The sequence below is a fragment of the Pseudorca crassidens genome, chromosome 2, assembly GCF_039906515.1.
Source record: "Pseudorca crassidens isolate mPseCra1 chromosome 2, mPseCra1.hap1, whole genome shotgun sequence".
Classification (NCBI taxonomy): domain Eukaryota; kingdom Metazoa; phylum Chordata; class Mammalia; order Artiodactyla; family Delphinidae; genus Pseudorca; species Pseudorca crassidens.
In genome coordinates this window covers 17,541,957-17,568,206 of record NC_090297.1, presented here as the reverse complement: position 1 = coordinate 17,568,206, position 26,250 = coordinate 17,541,957, and the positions used below count along the sequence as shown (strand labels likewise).

General features: G+C 54.7%; 1 protein-coding gene across 3 annotated transcripts in view; it reads right to left on the bottom strand.

Moving 5' to 3' along the window:
- EPHB2 (EPH receptor B2) overlaps positions 1-26,250 on the bottom strand; it is a 185,514-nt gene that overhangs the window by 119,263 nt on the left and 40,001 nt on the right. For all 3 annotated transcript variants that reach the window (XM_067723445.1, XM_067723424.1, XM_067723435.1), the window contains exon 2: positions 2,160-2,224. In XM_067723445.1, the coding sequence (XP_067579546.1) occupies positions 2,160-2,224 (65 nt within the window). The remainder of the gene's footprint in view (positions 1-2,159; positions 2,225-26,250) is intronic.

Sequence of the window (26,250 nt, the reverse complement as noted above, 5' to 3'; positions counted from 1 at the left end):
AGTGGGACTGAGAGCTTGCTGGGCTCAGCCACCCATCCCCTCCTTCTCCTGTGCCCCCCTTGGTGTTGTGCTGGCTGCGTCTGGGGTAGACCCAACAGCAGAGTGAACCCCACTCACCCATGCTGGGCCAAGGGTGGGTGCTGTAACAGGATCTCATTTCTTTGTCATGATTATCACATGTGGTAAGTAGGATTATTTCTATTTTAGATGAGGGAGTAGAGACCAGAGAAGCGAGGTCACCTGACCCAGGTCACACAGACCCAGACCCAGACCCAGACCCATGCTTGTGCGCACTGTCTTGAAACATGAGGACCCAACAGTGGCCCAGGAGTCCTGGGTTTTGTCCCAGCTCTGCTAACTTGATGTGTGGCCTTAGGCAAGTCACTGCCCCTCTCTGGGGCTCTATTTCCCCAACTGCCAAATGTGACTTTGGGGGGGGATGGGGGCAAGTGGTGGGAGAGGTGTCACCCTCTTTGTCCTTTTGCCTCCCTCAGATTCTCCAGGCCAAGTCTGCACAGGGCGGGGTGGTGTTTGCCAGCCCAGGGAGGGCTGATGCTGTGAAGGGCAAGCGTGCGTGGGGAAGGCTGAGCTGGCCCAGCCGCTCCTTCAGTGGTGGCTCTGAAGCTCCCTACGTTGCATTTAATTTTTTTTTTTGTGGCACCATGTGACAAAGTCAGCCCCTTGTTTCAATCACTGCTCTTCTTCGGAACTTAATTAGAGCACTTAATTAGAGCAGTCTGCCTTTCTCCCCTCTCTCTAATTAACATGCAGAGGCCCTGCAGCCTAAACACCCCAAATAATTGCGTCCGGGGGCCGTGCAGCCCAGCCTGGCCTCATTACTGGCAGGGTGGGGATGTGCGCCCAGCCGCCTTCACAGATGGAAAATTGGTGACAAGAAAGAGCCACAGAAAGAGGCCTGACCCTGGGGCCCTGCCTATTGAGAGCACAGACCTGAGGGGGGTGGGGGGACGCAGCTCCTTGGGGTAGCAGCTGAGTCCCAGCGGAGGAGCTGGGATGGGGGGAAGGGAAGGGATGGGCTGTGGGAGCCCAGAGCCCTCCCCAGAGACCAGGGGGATGAGGAGGGAATGATACTAGGACTGACAATGATGACGGTGACAGTTACTATAGCTACCTGTCACTAGGAGCCCACTCTACATCAGGCACCGTGCTAGACACGTTGCAGGAGAACCTCACAACAGTCCTGTGAGGAAGACATGATTATCACCATTTTATAGATGAGGAAACTAAAGCTCAGACAGGTTAAGGAACTGGCCCAAAATTACACAGCTGGTGAGTGGCAGAATTGGGACAGAATTTCAGGAGTGTCTGACCCCACAGTCTCTATGTAACTGCTGGGCTGGTTGTTATGGGAAGAAAGAGGAATCTCAAATTGTGCCTGGTCTTGCTCTCGGGAAGCTCGCAGCCTCCATGGGCTCAGACCACTGGACCCAAGGCAGTGGGATGATAAGAGCTCAGGAAGGGGGAGCCTAGTGTTACGGGGACCCAGAAAAGGGACCCAGAAGACTCGGTCACAGCCCTGGATGCAAACCTGAGCCCTCATCACTTACTAGCCATAGGGTCCCTGGCAGGTGGCTATAGCTCTCCGAGCCTCAGTTTCTGCACCTGTAAAATGGAGGGGATTCCTCCCCATAGGACTGGAGATGACGTAAAGGTGCTTTGATATAGTACGACACACAGTAGGTGCTCAGGAAATGACAATTCACCTTCCTCATCTATAAAATGGGGGTACTGCGTGTACCACTTCTCAGCCTCGCTTTTATTTATTTATTTATTTGTTATTTTTTGGCCACACTGTGTGGCTTGTGGGATCTTCGTTTCCCAACCAGGGATCAAACCCAGGCCCTTGGCAGTGGAAGCGCCGAGTCCTAACCACTGGACCGCCAGGGAATTCCCTCAGCCTCCCGTTTAGAATTCTATGGGATAAAGTCTGAAAGCATCCAGCATGTTGTCATGGTAACTAGCACTCCATCAATGGTAGGGGACCAGCAGGGTGGGGCAATGAGAGGCCAGGTCCTGGGACCTGAAGGAGGAGAAGGGGTTGGAATTCGGCGGGGTGGGGGAGGCGGGGCATCTGGGCCCTGCAGCAGAACCCGAGGTATCCTGGGAGACCAGGCAGGGTTTGAGGACCACTGACTCACCCCTGATGGAGGATGCACAATCCAGCCCAGCTCCGCCGTCGCTGTGGTTGAGTCCATCAGCGTTTCTGTGGAGACAGCAAAGAGTCATCACTGAGCTGCCTATGAAGCACCGTCAATCACCAAGAACCTACCTCCTGAGGGCCTGCTCTACAGAGCACTACTTCCATTGCTCCGAACAATCATCTGGATCTAACCCTATAGACTACCCTCCCTTTAGGTCCTGCCTCTCACTCCATAATCCCGCCCACTCACACACTCCAGCCAATCATCTGATTCTATTCCTCTAGACTCCACCCCTTAAGGTCCAACTCCAGCCCTTTCACACAGGATTATGCCCCACCCTCTTAGCTAATCACATCCCTCCAACCTAGGTATTGCCCCTTTGCTCCTTTACTGGTAGGGAAGGGTCTTAATCTGGGGTCTCCTGGATGGGTTTCAGAGAGTCCTCAGGAAATCTCAAATTTTAACTTCAGACTTAGGGTTCTGTTAGCTTTTCCACTTGCATCAAATTCTCAGAACTGGAATGTTGGCCTTACAGGGGCCTCCCTTGGGTCCCAGCCAAGCCGCATCAGTTATCCCACATTGGCCCTCTGGCACACACCTCCTGTGAGGGATACCTTTCCCCCCTTCTCCAGGAACTTGGGGTTCTCCACTGTGTCCTCAACCCTGGGCCCCCTCCCCTAGGGTTCAGCCAACTCTGCCCCTAGGATAGGGCCCTGGGGATGGAGGGGTGTTAAGGGGTGAGCACTGTGTCCAGTGGGGCCAGACCATCACCTGCCCTCTGGGGGTTCAGGAAACTCAGATCAGCTTCTGAACCAGCCAGGCCCCACTTGCCTCCCCTTATTCCAGCAGCTGGAGGAAAAGAACCATACGGCCAATGACAAAGGAGACCCACAGGGCCAGAGAGATCCCCAATCACGCCCAGATCAGGCTCAGCACCCCTCCCTCTACCCCTTTCCTGCCACAGGGGATTCCAAATACTTTTTGAACTGAACTACAATGCACTGAGAAGATTTAAATTGCTCGAGTATTCAATCACCAGATATATCCTGATGCCCATTATGTACCAAGCACTGTACTGGATACCCTGAGGGAAAAAACGGTGACTAGCAAAGCCCTACCATGGAGCAGTTCACAGTCTGCTAGTGGAGATGGGGTAGGAATACAAATAGTTGTGAGAGGGTAGGCGGAGAGACCCAGAGCATCACAGCTGGACCTTCCACACCACCTAGATCAGCGAGGGTGAGCGAGAGGCGTGCTTGCAGCTATGCTCCAATTCTGTGCCCAGGACACATCACTAATCAATCCCCACACTCTGTGGCTACACAGTGCTTCTCACCACAGTGCTCCAGGAAACGAACCCCCACCATTTGAGATGCTATCCCTGGTCTAGCCTAACTGCCTCATTTTAGAAATAGGGCAACTGAGGCACAGAGAGGGGAAGAGACTTCCTAAAGATCACACAGGAGTTGGTGGCAGAGTGGGAGGTGAGGGTCTCCTGCTTCCTACCCTATAAACTTCTAGACACTTAGTTTGATGGCCTGGGCTGGATGAACTAGGGCAGAGAGAGTGGGGGCAGGGTACACAGTGTCCAGGCCTCTGTGAAGGTCAAAATGGGAGTAACAAGGTCTCGAACTAGGGCAGGGGAGGTATGGATGGGAGGGTGGGAGAGAAGGAAGCATTCAGCCAGAGGTGACCCCAGTCAGACCTGTGAGCTGACAAGGGAGGATGTGGCAGTGTCCTCATGACCGCCTGTGGCTTGTGTCTGCGGTCACTGTGTCCCTTTGCACTGGCGGCTGGCGAGGGGGGAGGAGGGTGCCAGGGACGGTGGAGTCCAGTGCCAAGGGCATCTTTCTGACGGCAAATTGGAGGGAAGTTGTATTGTGCTGCTTTGGAGCTGGAAAAAGGGTTCCTTTCCACACTCCGAATGCTACAGATATTTCCTCCTGGAGAGAACAAGGGCTGAACTTTTAACCTGTTTTCTCTCATCGGCCTCAGCCAGAGACGCGCCAAGCCGGGCTCTCTGCCTGGGCCCGAGGAACAGCTGCTGGGAGCCGTGTGGAACAAGGGAGAGAGGAGACTCTGCTTGGGACCAGAAAGGAGTCGGGCGGGGGAGGCAAGCCGCCAAGCAGGTGGCCCCACCCCTTGGCTGGATTCTTGGGCTGACCCAGAGGCCAAGCACTAGAGGATTCCACAGCCCAGAGAAGGGCCTGTGAACTGACATCCCCATCGCCTGGGTGGAAGCTCAGGCCCAGAGTGGGCAAATGACTTGCCGAAAGTCACGCACTAAAGGCTGGTCCTCAAACTCTGGGCTCCCGGGGAGCTCAGGCTTGGGGGTTCCACTGCCCTCCCCGCCTCAGCCTCCCACCACATCTGGAACCAGCAAGGGGAGGATCTCAGAAGGACAGGAAGTCCATGGGTAGGCTGGTTCACAGCAAGAAGGGGCGAAAAGGAGGGTCCAGCTTGCATGTCCCCTGGGAAGGACACAGAAGGCCGGCACCTCCTGGGCTCCCTTCTCACCAAGCTGATCCTGGGCTCTGCCTTGAAGGCTGCCTCTGGGAAAGCTGTTACCCCTGGGGCCGTGGCAGGAGGGAACCCCGGGGTGTTCTCCCTACAACTTCCCCTTGGCCTTCTGCCTTTCCATGTCGACACCTCCCTCCACCCTCTGCAAAAGAGGCAGCTAAGCAGAGCAGATCAACTGGGGTCGGGAGGTCAGACTTCAATTCCAATACCCGCTCTGCCACCCACTTGCCTTGTAACCCTGGACGGGCAACCTTTGTAAGCCTCAGTTTCCTCACCTGGAGAATGGCCATAATACCCTCCGAGGGTGGACAGGAGGACGCAAGGAGACGGAAGGTCTGTTAGCTTGCAGCCCAGCGCAAAGCAGATCGTCAGTAAGCGGCAGCTATTCTTTCTTAGACCGAGTGCGGTGCTTTTTGGCCGACCCAGCGCCTGCACACACCCAGCGTTTCCTCTGGGCTCGTTAGGTGGCCCCGCAAGTGAAGGCGAGTCCAAGCAGCTCCCGCCACACCCCAGACCACGCTTGCCAACATCTGACAAACATCAGCCTCTCGCTCAAGGGCCGCGGCCTCTGGGGAGCCCCTCCTGGCCCGTCTGATGCTGCTTTCCTGGGATGCCCTGGTTTCCTCTTTGTTTCTCTCAAACCAAGCCCCAAAGTCAAACTCAGTTTCCCGGGGAATCTGCGGTCAGTAGTTCTTGCCTCAGGAACCTGGGTGGGTTCAAAAAGCCAAGCCCTGTTTCCATCACCAGCACTTCCCTCCTCCCTGTAACACCCCAGACTTTGCTCCTCTGATCTCAAAAACCTACAGAGGGAGAGAACGCATGTTCACTGAGACAGAGACCCTGTCCATTAGGAGCCAGAAACCCTTACCCACATTCTCACAATGATGCCAAGGGATAGTTGATACTGTCCCATTTCACAGATGGGAAAACTGAGGCTTAAAAAGGCTTAGGAACTTGCCCAAGGTCACACAACTATTCCATTCACACGCGGTGCTCCAGCTGCAGATTGTTTGGTACTCTCTCACACACACTGTTCCTTCTGATCTTCTCCCCTTCTACACCTTCTTTACCTGCCCCAAGACCCAGCACAGGGCTTCACACTTAGTAGGTCTTCAGTTGAAGGCTGAAATCCCCTTCCCTCCCCTAAAACTGTACGGCTTGAACACATGCTCCATCAGGACACCATCCATGACTTCAGCTGTTTCCACCTACAGCCTGCACTGTTATTTAATCACAAAATTTCTTCTGACTCTTTTTTTTCTCTTAAGTGCATTTTAAAGAGGAAAAAGGTTATCATTATTACAAATGGTAAACCAATATCACTTGCCATAAAAGGAAGGAAAATAAACATAAGACCATTACAATTAAAAATGCTCGTCTGCAAACTAGGTAACATCATCTCACTTCCTACAGTTTGGGGACCACTAGGCTCCACCAAGCTGCCTGTGAACTGCTGGAAATGTCCCCGTCCCCATCCCCACTGTGACAAAGACAATCCTGTGTGCAGGGGAAGCCACTTTTGTTGTACACAGATGATTGATTAATCACCACATGATGTGACAAAGACCGCAACGGGAATGCGTATGGGGTACTGTGTGTGATGGGAATCGGGTACAGAAGGCGAAGAAAACAAACAATGCAAGGACAGCTTCTTGGAGGAAGTGACATGGATAAAGGCTTGAAGAATGAATTAGAAGGGAGTTAGGAGAGGCTGAGTGGGAAGGTTATGCAAGGCAGAAGGGACAACAGAGGCAAAGGCACGGAGGAGACAACAGCATGGTCTGTGGGGATAGATGTGTGGGGGGGCAGGGAGTGGTGGGAGCTGAGGACTGAGCTGCAGAGTTGGAGCAGAAACTGCCCAGTAAAGGTCAGCGGCTCTCGGAGGCCCCCTTGCTGGACCACACCCACCTGCCCACATCTTTCCCAGCCCCCCTGGTGCCGTCCACACCCCCCATCCTGCCTGACACTGCCCTTCCACTCACCTCTGGGCACTCCCACCCCAGCTAGCCCTGCAAATGTCCAGTTCCCAAGCCCTGGATGCTCTAAGTGACCATTAAAAAAATCCCAGTAGGAAGATGAGGAAACTGAGGCTCTGTGGACAAGATGCTTAGCATCCAGCTGAAAGCTGGAACCAGGGCCTCCAGCCACCAGCCCAGAGTGGGAAAACAGGGTGGGAAAACAGGGTCTGGGCCCTGGGAGCGGCTTTGGCCCTTGCCCCACTGCTCCCGCACCCCCTCTGCTTCCTGGAGACTGCACAGAAGGAAGCAATCAGGAGGCCCCAATTGCACAGGCCGGGAGGCCCGAAGACCCCTCTGGCTATGTGTGAATGAGCAGTGCACATTTCAGAAATATTTGAGCTAAAAGGGGAGACACAATGAAGTCGTTAGCGTTGGGCCAACAGGAGGGTGGCTTCGCGGGGCTCTGTTTTCAGGCTGGGGTAGGTGGTCGTCCTCTGCTCCCCGACCCAGCCCCGGTCAGCTCTGTCTGACCTCCCTCTTGGGTCATACTTCTCTAGGGCCACAGATACTGTTCATCTGCACTAATGACAGTAGGTGAGAGTTCCAAAGACAGGAGGAGGAACATTCATTAAACGCCTACCATGTGCTAGGCAATGAGCTGGGCACTCTAAGTATGGCCTCAGGCTCATGGCCACCAGAGGGGTACACACTATTAGCCCCATTTTTCAGATGCGGAAACTGACATCAGAGAAGTGAAGTGGCCTACACAAAGGCTCACAGGCAGGGCTGGGATTTGAACCCACATGTGTCTCATTCTTCCTCTGTGTTATTTTTAGGAGGCTGCAGCTACAGCCTTAAAACACACACACACACACACACACACACACACACACGCGCGCGCGCACACGCGCACACGCACCAGGACTTTTTGTATGTTCTCCCTGTATATGGCCCTGTGTAAGGACAGGAGGGGAAAGAGGCGGGAGGGCAGCAGGGGAGTGGGGCAGACTGTCTATGCTAGAACCTTGGTTCTGGCAAGTTCTAGTGTGTGACTGCAGGCAAGATCGTCCTCCTCTCTGGGCCTCAGTTTCCCCCATCTGTAAAATGGGTCACGTGAGAATTAAGTGACATCATGCAGGTGAGTCCTGTTGATCTCCAGTCTCCCAGGGCCCTCATTCTGGGGGAGCGCTGTGTCTGTTTCCCTCACCACTGTAACCTTAGCACTGAGAACTGGTTCTGACACACAGTAGATATATTCGTTCTGCACATGGAAGCTGGGTGAGGTTTCTAAAGCCCATGTCTGATCATGTCTTAACTGAGCTTAATGCCCTTCAGAGCTCCCACTGTCAGCGAGATAAAGTGCTGGCTCCTCAACAATGCATTCAAGGGCTCTGCTGGCTGGGCCAGCTAATTAACTTCCAGCAGTGTCCAGCCATCCTGAATTTCCTTCTGCTTGCAGAAGCTACTATGTTTCCTTGGGCCTTGGTGACTTGACTGTTCCCAATTTTCCTGCTTGGAATGTCTGGCCCTTCCAGCTTTACAGCCTGGCTAACTTCTCTTCCAAAACTTAACTCAAAGGCTCTTTCTTCCTGGCAGCTGTCCCTGAGTTCTCCTGGGTTAAGTAACAAGATCATGGTCATTCAACACACATCTACTCTACCTCCTGTGAGCCAGGCCCTGTGCTGAGCACTGGGGACACAGAAACAGGTGAGCAGGTCCTTCCCTCAAGGAGCTTCCAGACTAGTGCCTGACGCGTGAACTTTCTACAGGGAAAGGCAGAGTGAAACAGCTGGTCCGGGCCGCGAGCCAGGAGACCCAAGGGAAGAAAGGATTAGCTTTGACCAGGGAATCAGCGAAGGCATCTCAAAGGAGGTGGCATTTGAGCTGGGAGAAGAGGGGAAGGGCATGCCATGTAAAGGGCGTGACAGAATCAAAGGCACGGAGGTATGAAACTTGAGGGGCAGTTTGGGCAACAGTAAAACCTCAGGACGGGGTCTCAATGCGGGGCTCTGGGCTAAGGGTTTGCCATTCATTATCTCATGGCATCGTAACTATTGATAAAGTAGGTACTTTATTGAATCTCCCTTTACAGATGGGAAAACTAAAGTTAGGAGAGATTGTTCAAGGTTTTCATGGCCGGGCCGTGGCGGAGCTGCGTCTGCCTTGCACCAAAGCCCATATTCTTAACCACTGCTTCATGCTGGAGTGTCTGTCCCATGGGATGGGAGCAAAATGCTTTGTGGATGGATCTGTTAGCTTGGAATGGGGCCAGACCTGTAGGGCTTCAAATGTGGAGCTAAGGAGTTTCAATCCTGTCCCAAAGATCCAAAATGGGGCAATGGGGAGCTATAGAGGGTCCCTGAGGAGAGTAGTGACATGGTCTGTCCTGAGAACATGGTCGATCCTGAAGATGGACAGACACCTCGTAGCTATTCCCTGGGGTCTTTGTCCCAGACTGGCCAGCAGCCCACAGCCCAGGCAGCCCTTCAGCCTGGCACATGACCCAAGCCTCAGATGCTGCTCTGAACCCTTCCCAGCAGCTCTGGCTGCTCCCTGGTGGGGCCAATGAGGCTGAGGTGATTCAAACACAAGCCCGTCTACCCCACCACAGCCTGGTGAGATGCTAGCCACAGCCTGGAGGCCAGACCTGGGCTATCAGTGGCTGGGAGTTGGAGCCTTCTTTCCACAACCCATACTAGAATTCTGAGAGGAGGCCACAGTCAGGAATCAGCAGATAAAGTTCAAGGCCATCGATAAGCCTGGTAATTTGGCAAAGTCATGTCACCTTTCCAAGCCTCAGTCCCTTCCTCTATTAAATGGGGATCACAACATCCTCACTCTGTGTACCTCACAGAGTTGCGTAGAGGATCCAAGGAGGAACTGGGTGCAAAGGTCTTTATAAAATGCAAAGGCTGGGCCATACGAAGGCAACGGTGAAAATCACTAACACTCACAGAGGAAGACAGTGGGCTTCACCGACCCTGTCTCATTGACCTCCCAGAGCAAGTAATGGAGAAACCAAGGCTTGGTGGAGAGATCAAGGACTCCCCCAAGGCCACACAGCCAGTAAGGGGCAGGGCAGGATGGGACCTGTTCGGTCTGAGCCCAGAAACTACCAGGTTATGATGCCTCGCAAATGGGAGAGGAAAAAATCAGAGCATTTGTGTACCATGCCCTCAATGCCAGGTCTTGAGCACTCTGCACACCCCGCAAGGCTTGTGCTGTTATCCTCATTGTACAGATGAGAAAACTGAGTTCAGAAAGGCTAAGAGACCTGCCTAAAGACACACAGCCAAAAAGCAGCAAAGCTGGATTTGAACCATCAGCCCAACTGGGTTTCCCGTGGTCTCTCCGCTGAAAACCAGGTGAGGAACAGCGGCTAAGAGGGTCTTGGGGTCACTGGTCCAAAGCAACCAAGTAGGGGGTGGTGATGCCAGAGCAGCCCTGAGAAGGCTATGGGTCTTATAAGGTGAAATCTGCCAAGAGGCAGCCTGGTATTTTTCCGGCGCGGCCCCCCTGCTCCGCCCCCAGGCTCACGGAAAGGGGACCCAGCTAATGTAAAATCCTTCTGCCCAACGACTCTCCCAGCACATACCCCTACTTGTCCTCCTGCCGCTCGGAGGCCCTTCTCTGCCTCGGTTGCCTGCCTGGAGCCTGTTCTTGTTTTCTCAGGCCTGGCCGGAGGAGTCCCCACGACGCCGGCTCCTCCACTCTGTCCCCCGCCTGCCCACCGCTGGCCTGGGCATCCGCCAGCGCCAGCCGCCTGGCTGAAACCCAATCCTCCGGGCCAGCCGGGGTGCTCGCTAACAGCAGGCCGCATTGTGCGGCCGGGGCTTTGGGAGAGTTTGGATTCGCTGCTTGGGGACCCACTTAACCTCCGCAAAGGACAGGATGATGGATGGGGGTCTGGGAAGGGGTTGCTTGGGGGGCGGGGGGGGGGCGGTAAATGAACACCAGGGCTTTCTGGGGAAGGGAAAGAAGGGAAGCGGGGACGGGAATGGCCCTGCACACAGAAGAGCTGTCAGTCCTCACGACAACCCTGAGGGATGTCTGTTACTCTTACTGGTCCCATTTTATACAGAAGGAAAATGAAGCTCTGAGAGGTTAGGTGACTTGGCCAAGGTCACACAGCGAGTCAGAAATTGAACTCACTTCTATTGCCCTTGAGTCTTCCTGATACACCAGGCTGCCTTTCACAGCCAGCATTTGTCCAATGCTTTTTAATTTTTTTATAAATTTATTTATTTATTTGTATTCATTTTTGGCTGCGTTCGGTCTTCGTTGCGGTGCGCGGGTTTCTCATTGCGGTGGCTTCTCTTGTTGTGGAGCACAGGCTCTAGGCGTGCAGGCTTCAGTAGTTGTGGCACGCAGGCTCAGTAGTTGTGGCTCACCGGCTCTAGAACGCAGGCTAAGTAGTTGTGGCGCACGGGCTTAGTTGCTCCGCGGCATGTGGGATCTTCCCGGACCAGGGAGCAAACCCGTGTCCCCTGCATTGGCAAACCACTGTGCCACCAGGGAAGTCCCCCTTGCCATAGCCATTTTAAAGAAGAGGAGACACACTCAGGTAGGCAGTTACTTCCGGGACCCGCCTCGGGCTGGCTAAGCGAGGCAGGAGCCCAGGCACCCCAGGTGTTTACAGTAGGCACCCCTTCTGAGCGGTTGCTAAATATTTTGCATCTCTCCTCTGCCCCTTGGACAGACCTCTCACTCTGCAGTCCAGCACTCAAGGCGCTCCTCTCCCTGCAACATTCCTCGCCCTTCTGACCTGCCCAGGACACTCATACACATCCTTCAAGACCCATCTCAAATGTCACCCCCTTCTAGAAGCCCTTCCTGATGACCCCAGCACTGGGGTTTCCACAGTCCTATGTGTACCTCTCATTGTCACCTTTGTCACCCTGCCCTGAGACTTTTACTCATCAGCCCAACTGGATTGTGAGTACAACATGGGCAGGGCAGAGTCTGGATCACTGTGATAGCCCCCAGCCTCTGTTAAAGCCACGTACCCCCCACCTCGCCCCGACCCCCCCACAGCCTACCCAGACATCAAATGCTCTTTTCTGCTTACACCCTCTGGGTGTCTGGATTTTTCCTCCAGGAAATACGGTTACTGTTATCAAGATGGCTCCATATATTATATAATACAAAGCACTTACTTAGTGCCAATGACTGTGCTGTCACTCCTTTGATGCTCGTAACACCCTATGAGATAGAATTATTATTGTCCCCATTTACCTATCCACCCATCATCCATCCAACTAGCCATTCATCCATCCACCCTCTCACCTACACCATCCATCCACCATTCCACTCACCCTATAACCTACCACCCATTCATCTACCTGCCCATATACCAAGCTTCCCACTTAAGTATCCAATCATCAGGCATACATTTCCCCATTAAACCAACTTCCTTTCCTTCCATCATCTCTTGCTCCTTTTCTTCCTATAGATGGGGGAAAATGAGCTTCAGAGAGGTTAAGCAACTTGCCCAACATCACATAGCTAGTAAGCAGCAGATCCAGGAGTTGAACCAGGTACACTTCTTTTTTTTTGCGGTACGCGGGCCTCTCACTGCTGTGGCCTCTCCCGTTGCGGAGCACAGGCTCTGGACGTGCAGGCTCAGCGGCCATGGCTCACAGGCCCAGCCGCTCCGCGGCACGTGGGATCTTCCCGGACCGGGGCACGAACCCGTGTCCCCTGCATCGGCAGGCGGACTCTCAACCACTGCACCACCAGGGAAGTCCTCATTTCACTTTAAACTGTCCTGTTGCATGCAGGTTTAATATTATAAGTCACCTCAAATCCTTTTGGATGTGTGTGAAGTATAAATTACAAATCAATAAGACACAGGCCACTCTAAGTCCAAGCTGGGGACTCTCAGGTTGGAGTCAATTAGGAAGCCTCCTGCAAGACCTGCTGGGACTAGATCTCTTTGCCTCACTGGCACTGGTTTCTCCCAGTGAAGGACAATTAACTCAAATCCCAGAACCCAAACCATACCTCTGCTTCTGGGCAAGATGTGGGGCACTTAGCCACGTGTAATTTTACTGTTCATTCATTCACCCACTGACCCACACACCTACTCATCTATCTATCTATCTTTCCAACCATGCAGTCCTTATAACCCTCCATAAACTATCCTGCCATCTACCCACCCAGCCATCCACCTAGTTACCCATTTGCATGCCTATCTATTCATTTATCCATCCATCCATCCATCCATCCATCCATCCATCCATCCATCCACCCATCTTCTCTCTGAGCCAACCTCCCACCCGTCCTTTCTCTCTTTTCATTCATCTATCCACCTGACCATTCATTTACCTGACCCTTCACATCACTCATTCATGTCTAAAAATCTGCCACGTATCTATCTCCTCCCATCTAGCCAGACTGCATTTATTGAACACCTACTATGTGCCAGGGCTGTGCTAAGTATTGACAATCAAAAACAGACTGACCTCTCAATGCGCTGCTTTGGGATAAACTCTAAATCCTTGATGGTTCCCACCCCCAATTCCCAAGGGCTTCCCAAGTTCCACATTCTACCCCTGGATTTGGCCCCTTGCTCAGGCTGACATCCTGGGTTCTGTCCTGCTGCCTCTGAATCTGGTTTCCCTCTGCCTCCAGATAACGCCCTTCACTTGGGCACCCCCCCTGGCCTGTAGACCTGGCTTCCCCCATCATATCAGGCATGGATATGGCTGAGGCCCATCGCACCCCACAGAGGACCCAATGAATGAGAACTTGGGCCCAGAACCAGCCTCACCTCCAACTGTGAACCCCTGTTGCACAGTGTGGAAGGGGGATCCCGAGCATAAACAGACGTAACTGCAGAGCAGAGCAGGGACCCTAACCCTGCCTGGGAGTCAATGGAGACTCCTCAAGTGTGTGACACCTGGCCTGAACCCCAAGGTACTGAGCAGGAGACAGCCAGGCTGGAAGGAGGGAAAGGGAGAACTGAGAGGAGGAAGGGTGTTCTGGGCACAAGGAACAGCTTGTGCAAAGGCTGGGAGGAGAGGACAAGCATGGCCCCTGCAGGGAGCTGCACGAGGGAGGAGGAAGTCCTGGGAGAAAGAGAACTACGGACACCACAAAGAGCCTCGAATGCCAGGCCGAACAGCCAAGACCAGCCCGAGGGCAGCAGGGAGCCATCGAAGGCAGGTGGCCTGATTCAGTCGTCACTGCATTCTCTGGTGTAACCGAGCCATTTTATAGATGAGGAAATTACACCCTTGGGATCAGAGAGGTGCAGAGGGCTGCCCCAGGTCACACAGTTGGTCAGGGGCAGAGCAAAGATTCCATCCCACGTCTGATGGCTCCAAAGCCCTCGCTCATCCTGAAAGCAGCTGCTGTCTCAGAGGAGCCGTTTCCAGAACGCCTGCATCCCTCCTATGCTAATACTCCCCCTCCAGCTCTGCCCCTGTGGCCCTCGGTGGCCGCGTCAGTACGGTGATAGAACTGCCAGGGCGCCATCTCTGCTCAGCGAGACTTCGCCTGCTCCCTCTGCCTGGGCTCACTTGCCGGCTGCACCTGGCCCCTCGGGTGATTAAGCAGACACAGCTCTGCTGGGGCGTTTTCTCATGCGCCCCTGTTCCCCATCGTCATCTTCACGATCAGAGCCTCCACATCTTCCTCATCAGTTACCGTTCATTCCTTACCGTCCCCGACTTCCTGAGGGGCGATGCCAGACAAAGAGCCAGGCGGGCCCAAGAGCTTTTCACTACTGGGGCTCACGACATGACGGCACAGAAGGTTCATGACCGTGGAAGGGCCTGAGAAGGGACAGGACTTGAAATGAAGGGTCCTTAGGGTGGAGAAGACACTAAGGAAAGGGATCTCTGAGTCAGAGGCAGGGAGGAGTCTGGCCAGGAGGTGAGGGAATATGACCCCCACCAGCAGCATCTCCATCACCATGGAGACTGTTTATTGAGCACCTACTCTACGCCAGGCACTGTGCCATGCAAGGGACATCCAGGAGGGCATCTGAGTTCATCTGAGCCTCCCCTGCCCCTTCCAGGGGCATGCAGTCTCCATTTTGCAGACAAGTAAACTGAGGCTCAGTGAGGACAAGTTAGTGGGCCAAGATCCCCCGCAAGTTGGTGAGGAAGGTAGAGTTTGATTTCTGGGTTGTGTGACCCAACTCCTTTCGTGACCCTAAGAAGCCTTTTGGGAGTCCACAGTCTCAGGTGAGGGTTGAAGCAGATGGTGGGGTTGGGAAGTGGGGGCTTCCATGGCAGCATGGAATCAGGGAGCAGGCAAGGTCTGCTCCGGAAGCGGGAGGCTGTCCCCAGGGAGGGGGAGTGGACAGGGCACAAGGCCACCTGACACCCGGTCCTGTGCTCTTCCCACCACAACCTGTGGGTGCCTTTGCAGCCCGAGAAGTGTCAGGAGGAGGGCATGGCCGGCCCCAGGAAGTGGGCTGTGACAGTCACATGAACTGCAGTGGGCTTTTCTGGGCTTCCGTGTTGGGAAGGGTGCAGGGGGTGGCAGAGGAGACTTCTTGCCTGTGCGAGAGATCATTCCATGGAGTCACAGAAGGCTTCCAGGGGACGTCAGCCACAGTCCTGGGAGGGCTGAGCCCTGCTTTCTCACCTCCAGGCCAGTGCTGCCCTGGGAAGCTGACCAGGTGCTGATGGGCCGGGCAGCTTCTTCCATCACCTGCCCTGAGGGGACGACCCAGACTGGCCTGACTTGCAAGGCCTTCTGTGGGCTGCCCTGGCCTCTGACTCCCTCCATGCCACGGGGCCAGTCTGTTCACTGTCAGAGCCCATGTCTTCTTGTCTCCACTGTCAAGCCTTTGCTCTTGCCTATACCCCTGCCTGGAACACCCTCTCTGAAAAGACAGGGCCATGGCAGGCAGGCAGAGCAGCAGAAGCGAGGCCCAGGGCAGGAAAGAAGAGTCCCTTAAACATTCTCGACCTCCTTTTGCCTCCCTTACCGGCCCAAGCCTCTTCCGCTGCCCACCTTCTTCACCTGGAAAAGCCCTCTTTACCCTTAAGACTTAGATCAGGCATCTCTTCTTCCAAGAAGCCTTCCCTGACCAACACCATGCCTCCACTTTCCCAGCCGGGGTTAGATGCCCCTTCTCTGGGCAACAATTTTCCAGAGTGTATCTGATGCCCTTTCCTAACCTGGTGTTTAGATGGGGGCAGGAGTCCTGCACTGTTGGCTGCTGGGTGGAACGTGGTGGCCCCTGGTGTCCAGTGTGTCCAGGAGACAGCTCCCCGCAGATGCAAGGAGAGGCCACGTCAGATGACAAGCAGGTGGTCTGTGCGAAGACCACAAACACAACGGGCCGGCCCTGCCTCAGAACTGAGCCCAGGAGCAGTCCTCAAGCTGCTGGCTGTGCCACTCAGCCGGTCCACCTGGGAGCTGGAGACCACAGGACCACTGGCCACAGTCAGGCCCAGCTCCCTGCCCTGATCAGCCCTCAGCGCTCCAGGCCCACACTGGGGGTCCTGTTCACTAGGAATTCCATGGTACCGGTGGTGGCGGCAGCAGCCTGGGGTAGCCCCGGCAGACACGCAGACGCTGGGAGCCGGCTCAGGAATTCCTGCTCTGATTAAGATATTGGATCTGGAACCTCAAGCGTCTCACTGCGCTGGGATAGGATGCTTCTCTGATGGGGTTAAGGTGTGTGGTGGGTGGTCCTGCTGTACCCGCATGCTGGCCGGCGCTCCCACTCCCTTCCCCGCTGGCCCTATCCTCCCCATACCCACTCCAGGTCTGCAGCCTCAGTGAACTCATCTGGGGAATGGGAGCAGTAAGCAAGGCTTACTCACAGGTATGGATACAAAGCTCCTGGCACAGGCCTGGCACGGTCAGCTTAGCCCAGGAGAGGTTAGTACCACAATTTTTTATCACCCTTCATTACCCAGAGGCGAGTGGGACTGAGAACAGCTCCCAGAGAAACCTCTGGGGTGGGGTGGGATGGGCAGCTGCATCCTGACTTCTAGCTGAGTACCTACTACTACATGTGCCAGGCACTGTGCTAGCTCATTTTCATGGGTGATGCCATTTGGTCCCCATTTCACAGATGAGGAAACTGAGGCTCAGAGAAGGGCAGTGACTCGCCTGGGGTCACCAGGGAGTTAGTGGCAGCACTGGGATTCTCAGCATCATCTAGGGCTTCCTGCTGCCTGCTATTAAAGCTCAGAAAGTCCCCCATGCTGGGCCTGGTAGGGAGCGTTAACTTGGCCTTATTTAAAGTTGCAATTATCTGTCCCATTTCCCTCTGGTTACAACTGAGCTCTCCAGGGAGGTGGGAAGACCCTGACGGAGGATGCCAAGAACAGCGACTTTCTAAGGAATCCTCCCTGAGCCTGGGACTGAGTGAGCATGGAGGACATGTGGCTTCCTGTTCCTGGGCCTCTCTCCCCTTTGCCCCTGCCCCAGGGAACTGACCAGGCCAGCACGGGGGACTGCGAGGGGCTGTCCCAGGGTGGGCAGGCTCCTTGTCCTGCAGAGGCTGTGAAAGGATCACACCAAGGGCTGAGCCACAAAGATAGCACCAGATGTAGAGATGGAAAGACTGAGTCAGCCTGGGGATTGGTCTGAGATCCCATGGCAAGGCAGCAGTGTGTGGGTGAGACAGATCTAGAGAAGGGCCCCTGAAAGCTCGTTGAGAAGGAGAAAAATAGAACTGGGGAAGGGCCCCGGGGATGCGCAGAGAGTAACGGTGCTCACAGGCGTGGATGTGAGGTTTTCAGTGGGCCGGTGCCTTCTGAAGGCCTTGTGGGGGACAGGATGCAACAGATGAAAAGCCTCAGAAAGGAAGGTCTGGGCCCAGCCTGTGCATCGGCCCCTCAATGGCGTGGCCAGAACTGGTGCCCAGATTGTTTGGCTCCCAGTCTCCCACCTCTCACTGAGACGCAGGATTATTCAGGCATACGCACCCACTCTGCTCTCCCACACGCGGTCTTCAACACCCCTGCCCATGTCCTCTGCTCTGATTTCAGCACACTCGCTCACAGCACACCTACAGCCACAGTCCCTGCCGGAGGAACCACAGACTGGCCAGGGTGACACTGAGCAAGCAGTTCTGGTACCTGCCACCAGAGCAGGGAGCAGACGCTGGGCGGTGGGACGAGATGGGCAGGAGAGCGGGAGCCTGGTGGTGGAACCCAGGTGTTGCTGGGTCCAAATGGCAGGGAAGCAGCATAGGCTGTGGTGTTTGCGGGGAATGCAGAGTGTACGTTCAGAAGTTAGATCTTGATTGGAACCCCACTTCCTAATCCAGGGACCTCAGGCCAGATACTTCCTTTCCTGTGACGGTTCACAGGTCCGTGAGCTGTGGAATGGGAATCACATTGGTACCTGCCTTGCAGGTGGTCGTGACAATAAATAAGATCGTGCCCAGAAAGCGCTCTGTCCAGGGCATGGGCTCAGCAAAATACAGTGCTCAGTAAAATATTGCCTATCGTTAATATAACTCAAATTTCTACACAAATTGGCACAAAGCAGTCACGTAATAAATGGAGGTTACGGACTTCCCTGGTGGCGCAGTGGTTAAGAATCCGCCTGCCAAGGCACGGGACACGGGCTCGAGCCCTGGTCTGGAAAGATCCCACATGCCGCCGAGCAACTAAGCTCGTGCGCCACAACTACTGAGCCTGTGCTCTAGAGCCCGCGAGCCACAACTACTGAGCCTGCGCGCCTAGAGCCTGTGCTCCACAACAAGAGAAGCCACCGCAATGAGAAGCCCGCGCACCGCAATGAAGAGTAGCCCCCGCTCGCCGCAACTGGAGAAAGCCTGTGCGCAGCAACGAAGACCCAACAACGAAGACTCAACACAGCCGAAAATAAATAAATAAATAAATAAATTAAAAAAAATAATAAATGGAGGTTACGATATCATTATTATCAACGTTAGCCAGGCCCCTCTGGTCGAGGCTAAGGCAGATGGCAGCTTTTCCACCCGTGGTAGACAGACTAATGGTCCCTGTGAAAATGTCTACATTCTAATCTCCAGAACCTGTGAATGTTACCTTACGTAGCAAAAGGGACTGCAAATGAGATTAAACTAAGGATCTTGAGATGGGGAGATTATCCTGGATTACCCAGGTGGGCCCAGTTAATCACAAGGATCCTTTTAAGAGAGGCAGGAGGGTCAGAGTAAGAGCCGAGATGTGAGGATGGGGGTGGAAGTGGCAGTGATGCACTATGAAGATGGAGGGAGGGGCTCCAAGCCAAGGAATGCAGGCAGCTTGTAGAAGCTGGAAAAGGCAAGGAAAGAGACTCTCCTAGAGCCTCTGGAGAGAGTGCAGCCTGCTCGTCCCCCACCATCTTGATTTCAACCAGTGAAATCCATTTCAGACTTCTGACCTCCAGAACTATAACGTAACCATAAATCTGTGCTGTTTTAAGCCAGCAGGGTCACCTCCCGCATCCCAGCAATTGCTCCACCCTCAAGAATGCCAAATGCTCACTCCCCGCCACTGAGAAAAAGCCCAGCCCCTTGCTGAGAAAGGGCGGTGGTGGGAGATTGGGGGGTTCATGGCTGTGGTTGAGGAGAGCCCTCTCCTCTGGCACCTCCTGTCCTGCTGGCCCATGTGCCCATCTGGGAGAGGCCTGGGGCTCTGGCAGGGCAGATGCTGGGCCCAGGTAACTGGGCACCCATTGGCCCAGCAACAGTCTCTGTTCAGGATGGATGGGAGAGCAGGATGGGGGTGCGCTACTCTTGGGGCTACCATCTATCTAGTGCTTACCATGTGCCAAGCTCTGCCCAGGACCCAATCTTCCCAAAGCACGGGAACTATTATCAGCCCCATTTTGCAGATGAAAAAACTGAGGCTCAGAGCAAGTTGCCCAAAGCCGTCCAGCATGATGTGGTCTGACTTCTGCTTGCACAGGCCCAGCATGGGCAGCTCTGGCCCTCCCTGAGTGCCCTGTCCAACCCCAGGCCACTCAGATCTGACAGACCTACCGGGCAGTGGACCTCAGCTGCTGGCCGAGCTGGGGGACCTGGGGTGACCCCCCTGCTCCAGCACTCTCTGGGCCTTGGGGGTGAGAATCGGGCCCCTTTGTCTGACTCACAGAGGTCTCAGCATGGTAAGCATAGCTAAGGTCACAGTTGCCCTGGAGATAGCTGGACCCTTCAGAGAAGGAAGAGCCGCTCTGGGAATCACAGAACCAGCACTCCTGGAGGGATGCCAGGCCTTCCTCAAGGTGAGCAGCTGCAGCTGGTGCAAAGCAAGCCCTCTCCCATCCGTATGACCTCTCTCGGGCTTCCTACAGCTCGTCATCACATCCCCATTTCCCTGAAAGTAACAGTGAGAACAGTTATCATCATGGCCATTCATGGAGACTCCTCTGTGCCGGGCACAGAGCTACGAGCTTGCTGTCCTCTCACACATCCCCAGGAGGAAACTCCTAAATCTTCCTCATTTGCAACTAGCCACGGGGCTTCAGAAGCCCACTTACACGCCACCCCTTCGGCCTGTTGAGATCCTCACTGGGCCAAGGAGGAAATGAGCCCTCAGAGGCCCTGGCTTTTGCTCACAGCCCAGTGAGTCAGTGCAGGGGTAGTGTGTGTGTGTGTGTGCGGGGCGGGGGGCGGGGGGCAGGCGGTGAACCCAGGTCTCCAGGCCCCAGAGCCTACCTTCCTCTCGGCCACAGGGTGTCCCTCCTGTGACCTCCTCAGGAGGCAGGGGCCCCAGCTGAGGTCCCTGGGGACGTAGGTCCAGAGTCTGCCTGGTAGGATGATATATGGCTCTAGATCCATCTTCCGTGGCCTCCAATAGGACCCCAAGACCCTGGACACCAGCAGCTAGGAGCCAGGAAGCCAGAACTGGGGGACCCCAAAGACCCTTGGTGCTCTGAAGATGCTGCCTGCACCACGGCCCCTCCCAGGAGACGTTCGCCTCAGATGACTTCCTGGTGGCATCGTTGCCAGGCTGGGAGGTGTGGGAGGGGGCAGGATGGGCGTCTCTGCCACAGCAGGCCTCAGAGCCCTGCTCGGAATCCCAATTGAGCTATTTTTAATGTGCTTCAATTTTCATTTTCTTTTATTGGAAAACACAGATGGTGACTTGCTGCCCCTCACACACACTGAGCAAGGCGCCTACAGGGACAGAGATGTGCGGTGAGCACGTGTACGCCCCTCCCACGGCCGGTGAGCTGGAGCAGCAGGCAAGCCCTGAGGATGCTCTGAGCCTCAGTTTCCCCAGCTGTAAAATGGACTGGCTGAGGTGGCCCCCCCCAGAGCTTCTGCCAGCCCCACCGTTTATGAGGGTCTAGACCAGACTAGGGGATGAGGCTCCAAGTGGACATGGCAGCAGAAGGCGTCCCATGTAAGGGGCGTCGCTGCCAGGGAAAGAGAGGTGAAGGAGAGGGAGGGAGGAAGGACAACTGTTGGCCGTGAGGGGCTATCTTATTGAACACTTCCAGCCACACTTTGAGGTTTTCCCACTCCCATTTCACAAATGAGGAAACGGAGGCTCAGCAGATCCTGTGCCCGGCCCCAGAGTGCAGTAGCTGGGAAGGGGCGGGGCTGGGCCACTGACCCAGGTCTGTGTGAGCACATCTCCCATTCTCTTTCCCACCTCTTTCCAAACTGCTCCTGTCGAGATGCTCTGTTATTTACTTTTCTCATTATAGAAGCCATACACGCTCATTAAAGACAATTTGGAAAATGTGGGGAAGTCAGAAGGGAATGTAAAGTACAAAACAATCATCATCTCCCCCCATCGTCCCACCACCCCTACACAACCACTGCTAACGTCCTGGCGCGTTCTTTCAGCTCTTTGTTTTTTTCTTCGCATAATTTGTGATGCTTTTAATACCGCTTGGTGGTGGCCCAGGGTAGCAGCTGGCTGTGCATTACAATGGGCTCAAGTGCCTTTTAAAAACGCCAGTCCTGGCTACCCCTTCCCCCATAAGATGGAAAGAATCAGAATCTTGGGAGCGGGCTGGCAAGTGGCAGCTGGGAATCTATATTTTCAACAAGCTTTCCGGGTGACATCGAGGCAGCCAGCCTGGATCAGCCCACAGACCTGCACTTGGCAAGACCACAGGCTCCAGAGACAGTAGGAGCCACCTGGCTTGACCACAGGCTGAGCTGTGTGGCCTTGGGTGAGTGAATTTACCTCTCTGAGTTGCAGCTTCCTCATCTGGAAAAAACGGATGCTCTTTTGCAGGGTTGTGAAGAGAATGAGAGAAAAAGGCCCAAAATAGCATCTTACATTCACCTGAGACATTGCTACCCTCCCAAGGCTGTCATCATAACTGTCCCAAAGCCACTATCATAAGGGCCCTAAGGCCAATTTCCTGGGGTGCAGCTGGTACAGTGGAGAGGCCCCCAGAAGAGAGAAACATGGATTCTAAAGTGGGGAGTGACCACCACAGACCCTCAGGTGTGCTCAGCTGGCCTGGCCTCCGTCTCATCTCCCCCAGTCCTATCGGCCCTCTGGGACAGTGGGCATGTGTGAACCACAGGCACATGCTGGCGAGGCAGATTCCTGGGGGCTCAGGCTTTGGAAAGGGTGAGAAGCTGCCCCCTGAGGACAGGGGGGAGCCACCTGGAGCCAGGGAAGAGGGGCACAGGTGGGGCAGGAGGATCTTTGAGACGCAAAACCATAACGTTTGTTGAATAAGACCCTGCCTCTGCCCGCCCCGAGCATCCTTTCCACAGTACAAGTCACTCAAGGGTTGTCTCACAGGTGAAGTTCCCAATGAGACCGGTGGTCGTTTCCACCAACACTTACTGAGAACCTACTATGTGCCAGGCTTCGGGGATGAATCTCCTGCCTTTCCCCTCCCAGCTCCTGCCTGCCCCGCCTACTCCATACACCAGCCACTCCTGTCCTTACAAACCAGGCCCCCACTGCCAGGCCCAGAACTGACCTCAGCCCAAAGCCTCCCCCAGCCCATCCTACCTGCCAAAATTCTGCTCAGCCTTCAGGGCCTGGCTCAAAGGTCACCTCCTGGGCTCCCTCAGTCCCCCTTTCTGTGTACCCCCCCTCCACCCACACTGAGATATAACTGTTTCTGAGTGCCCCACCTCCACCAAACTGTGGGGTCTAGGAGGGCAGGGCTGGGTCAGATTACGCTCTGAATAAGCCAAGCATGAATGTCTTTAAGCCTCAGTTTTCCTAGCTGTAAAATGGGATAGTCGTGTCATCTGTCTCACCTGCCTCAAAGGTTTGGCATCTCTAGCAAATTAGAGGATGTGGCTGCATTTTGAAAACTGTAAAGTGCATAAGCCTTTGGCTGCTGGGGAGAGAGAGTGTTGCATGGGTGGGATTTGGGGCAGGTCCTTGAGGCCTCCTTCCTACACACAGCCCCAGGCCTGCTGTCAGCTGGGCCCAAAGTCACCTCTGCAGGAGCCATCAGCCTAGTGTGGCTTGGTGAGGGGGCCCCTCCAGAGGGTGCAGCTGTCAGCAAGGAAGGTGAACTGCTAATCCCCCCTTGTGAGAACACTCCTCACACCCCCTCTCAAGTGTGTCACAGAACACACTGCAGGGGTGGGGGTGGGGCACTGCTTTGAATCCTCTGCCCAAAGGCTCAGGGACACATAGAAGGGTAACCGAGACAGAGCCATGGAGGGTGTGACTGGTGTGGCCATGGGCCCCATGGGCCAAGGTTCCTTGAAGATGACAGCACAGTGCTTCACACTGTCACTTTCTCCTTCATCGTCTCATGCTTTTCTTACAACAGTCCTGCAACGTGGGCATTCATCCATTCATCAGGCCTTCACTGAGCCCGTGCTATATGCTGTATGCGGCCTCACTCTAGAGGAAGGAGTTCCAGCCCCCAGGGCAATGCAGATAATGAGGGGGGTGGGGACAGGAAGGACAATGGGCAGACAGACCACCATTAACTGCAATAAAGGGTAACAGGTACCACAACCAAGGGGTACGGGGGTGCGGGGCGTGCCAGGGACACACAGCAAACAGGCAAGCGTCAGTGTCATCTCACAGGTGACGTAACTGTGGTTCAGTGAGGCCGAGGGTTTTGCTCAAGGTCCGTGGTGATTAGTGGCTGTGCTATGCCCTTCAGGGTGCCTTGTGGCAGGTGAGGAAGTGAGCCAGGCAAAGAACCTGGGGAAAAAATGTCCCACACAGAAAAGTGAGCACGTGCAAAGGCCCTGAGGAGGGGCGAGCACGTGCAAAGGCCCTGAGGGAGGATTCATTGTCTGATTCCATTTCCTGGTGTGTTTATAAGCCAACTAGTGGATGGGCACCATGCTGTCCTGCTTTGTGGATGTCCCTGAGCCCCACTCGGGAGGCAGTGCCCATGCAAAGGAGTACCAGCTGCTCCTGGACACACAGACCTGGGGGTCCTCAATCCAAGGGCTGCCTGGTGCCCTTACGAGGGGCCGCCGTCTCCCTGCCCTTGTCCAGCCGCCTAGGAAGCCCCCTCCTAGGAGAAATCATCTCCCCTCCATGTTGCTTCACACAATCCTCCCTGACCCTCTGCCTGACCAGGCTGGGGTCCTGGACATCAAGCTCTCGGGGGCCATCCCCCAGCTTTTGGGATCCCCATACCTTAAAAATAGTAGCTTACCCATAGTGAGCGCTGTCTGGTTTTTAATAACACTAAGATCACCGTTACACAGATGAGAAAACTCAGGCTCAGCTTTCTTTCCCAGCTAGTCAAATCGTAACATACTTCAAGGGCCACTGCCTTTGGCAGACCCTCCGTGACTGGCCCAACTCACCTCCATGCTCCCTAGAGCATGTCTTCATGTGGGTCAGCACGGTCTCTCCACTGAAGCTGGGGTCTCCGGAGGGGGGTGGGCAGGGCTCTCAGCAGAGAGAGAATGACCCAAGCTCTGAGCGCCCTCAGGCCCTGGCGACGAGCATGGAAAAGCCCATCCACCACCCACCAGCATGGAGAAGACCCTCCCTTCTCTCCCTGACATCGCCCCCTTGCCATTACTCTGAATTTTAAAAACACAATTTTTAAGTGGGAAAAAACAAAAAAAAAGGTATATGCTTATTATAAGACAGTGAAACATCGTAGAAGAGTAGAAAGTGAAAAGTCACAGCTCCTTCTCCGGAGGCAGTCACAATTAGATATCATTTAGACGTTTCACTGTGCGTAAAATGTACACAGAGAGGCACAAATGCATATTTATGCCTGTGAAAGTCACAAACGGAATCATACTGTTTATAACTTACATACTGTTTATAACCTACTCTTCACGTTCCAAAGACATCTTCTGACCTGGTACAGAAGCTGCCGGCGCATTCTTTCTCCTGGCGGCTTGGGAATTGAGTTGGGACAGCCTCTTCATGTCGAAGATTCTCATTCGTGGCCTCTCTCTACTCCCCCACCCCGGGGTGTCTGCGATGGGAAACTGAGGCAGCAGGTGCCAGCGCCCGGCCCGGCCCGGCCCAGGGCAGGCTCTCAGCAACGGTGACGGAGTGACAGGGTGGAAGTGGGGTCAGAGCACGTCCGAGGCCGGAGAACATCCATCCTCCCCTCTCCCTCCAGGCCTGTCTCCTGTGCTGCCACCCCCTCCTGCTTCCCCCACACCTCATAAATCTGCAAGCGGCCGGGACGCCCTTCGGAGGCTCCCAGATAAAGCCAAAAACTGGCAAAGGGAAGGAGTGTTGGGTCTCGGGGGCCCAGTCAGCATCTCAGGCTCTGGGTCCTGATCCGGCTGGACCTTCTCCGGGGTCCCGGGGGTCCATCTGACTGAGAGGCCCCGTGCGTGTCTCCAGGACCTTTCCCGTCCTGCCGCTGGGCTAAGCTTCCTGCCTCTTCTCCGGACCCTTCTGCTGTCCATCCATCCTGAAACCGCAGCTGTGCAGACCCTTCCCAAACACCCCTTTTATCATGTCACTCCCTGCCTGTGGCCTGCTGGTGGCTCCCCAGTGCCTGTGGGAGAGAGTGCAACCTTCTTCCCCCAGAATTCCTGAGCCAGCCCTGCCGTCCCTTCCAGCCTGTCTCCCATCCCCACCCTGGAGCCCTCTGCTGCGCTGGTTCAGCTCTTCTTACTGCATGTCCGCACCCCACCCCTGCACTTTGCCTATTCATGCAGTGAATATCCAGGTATCCAGACAGAACGTGGGCTGCAGCCCCACAGAGGTGTGACCCCAGGCATCACTTATGCTCTCGGAGCCCTAACTGCTCACCTGACAAAGAACTACTGATACCTGCCTAGAGGTGTCCTGAGGACTGCATAGAATGAACTATGCAAACTGCAGGCACAGTGCTTGGCCCTTCAGAAGTACTAAAGAAATGTTAGTCTCCTTCCTTCCTTTCTTCTCATGCCTAATAATAACAACAATAATATCAGCAAATACACGCAGTGCTGTGCCAGGACAGCTGGAAGCATTTACATGGATCGCCTTATTTAATCTTCTTAACACTCTTATGAGATAGGCACTGTATTATTCTCCCCTCTCCCCCCATTCTACAGATGAGGAAACGGAGGCACAGAGCAGAGAAGTAATTGTCCAAGGTCACGGGACCAGTCGGGGGCAGAAGGAAGATTTGAACCCAATGCATCTAGCTTTCCCAGGAAGCCCTCTCAAAGCCAGAGAGGTAGCTCTCCGCTCTGTCCTGTGTCATTCCTCTAATAACAAGAATTCAGAGGTTCAACCTGCGGGCACTGGGCGGCTTGGAGAGGAGGGGAGACCATTGGGACAGATGGG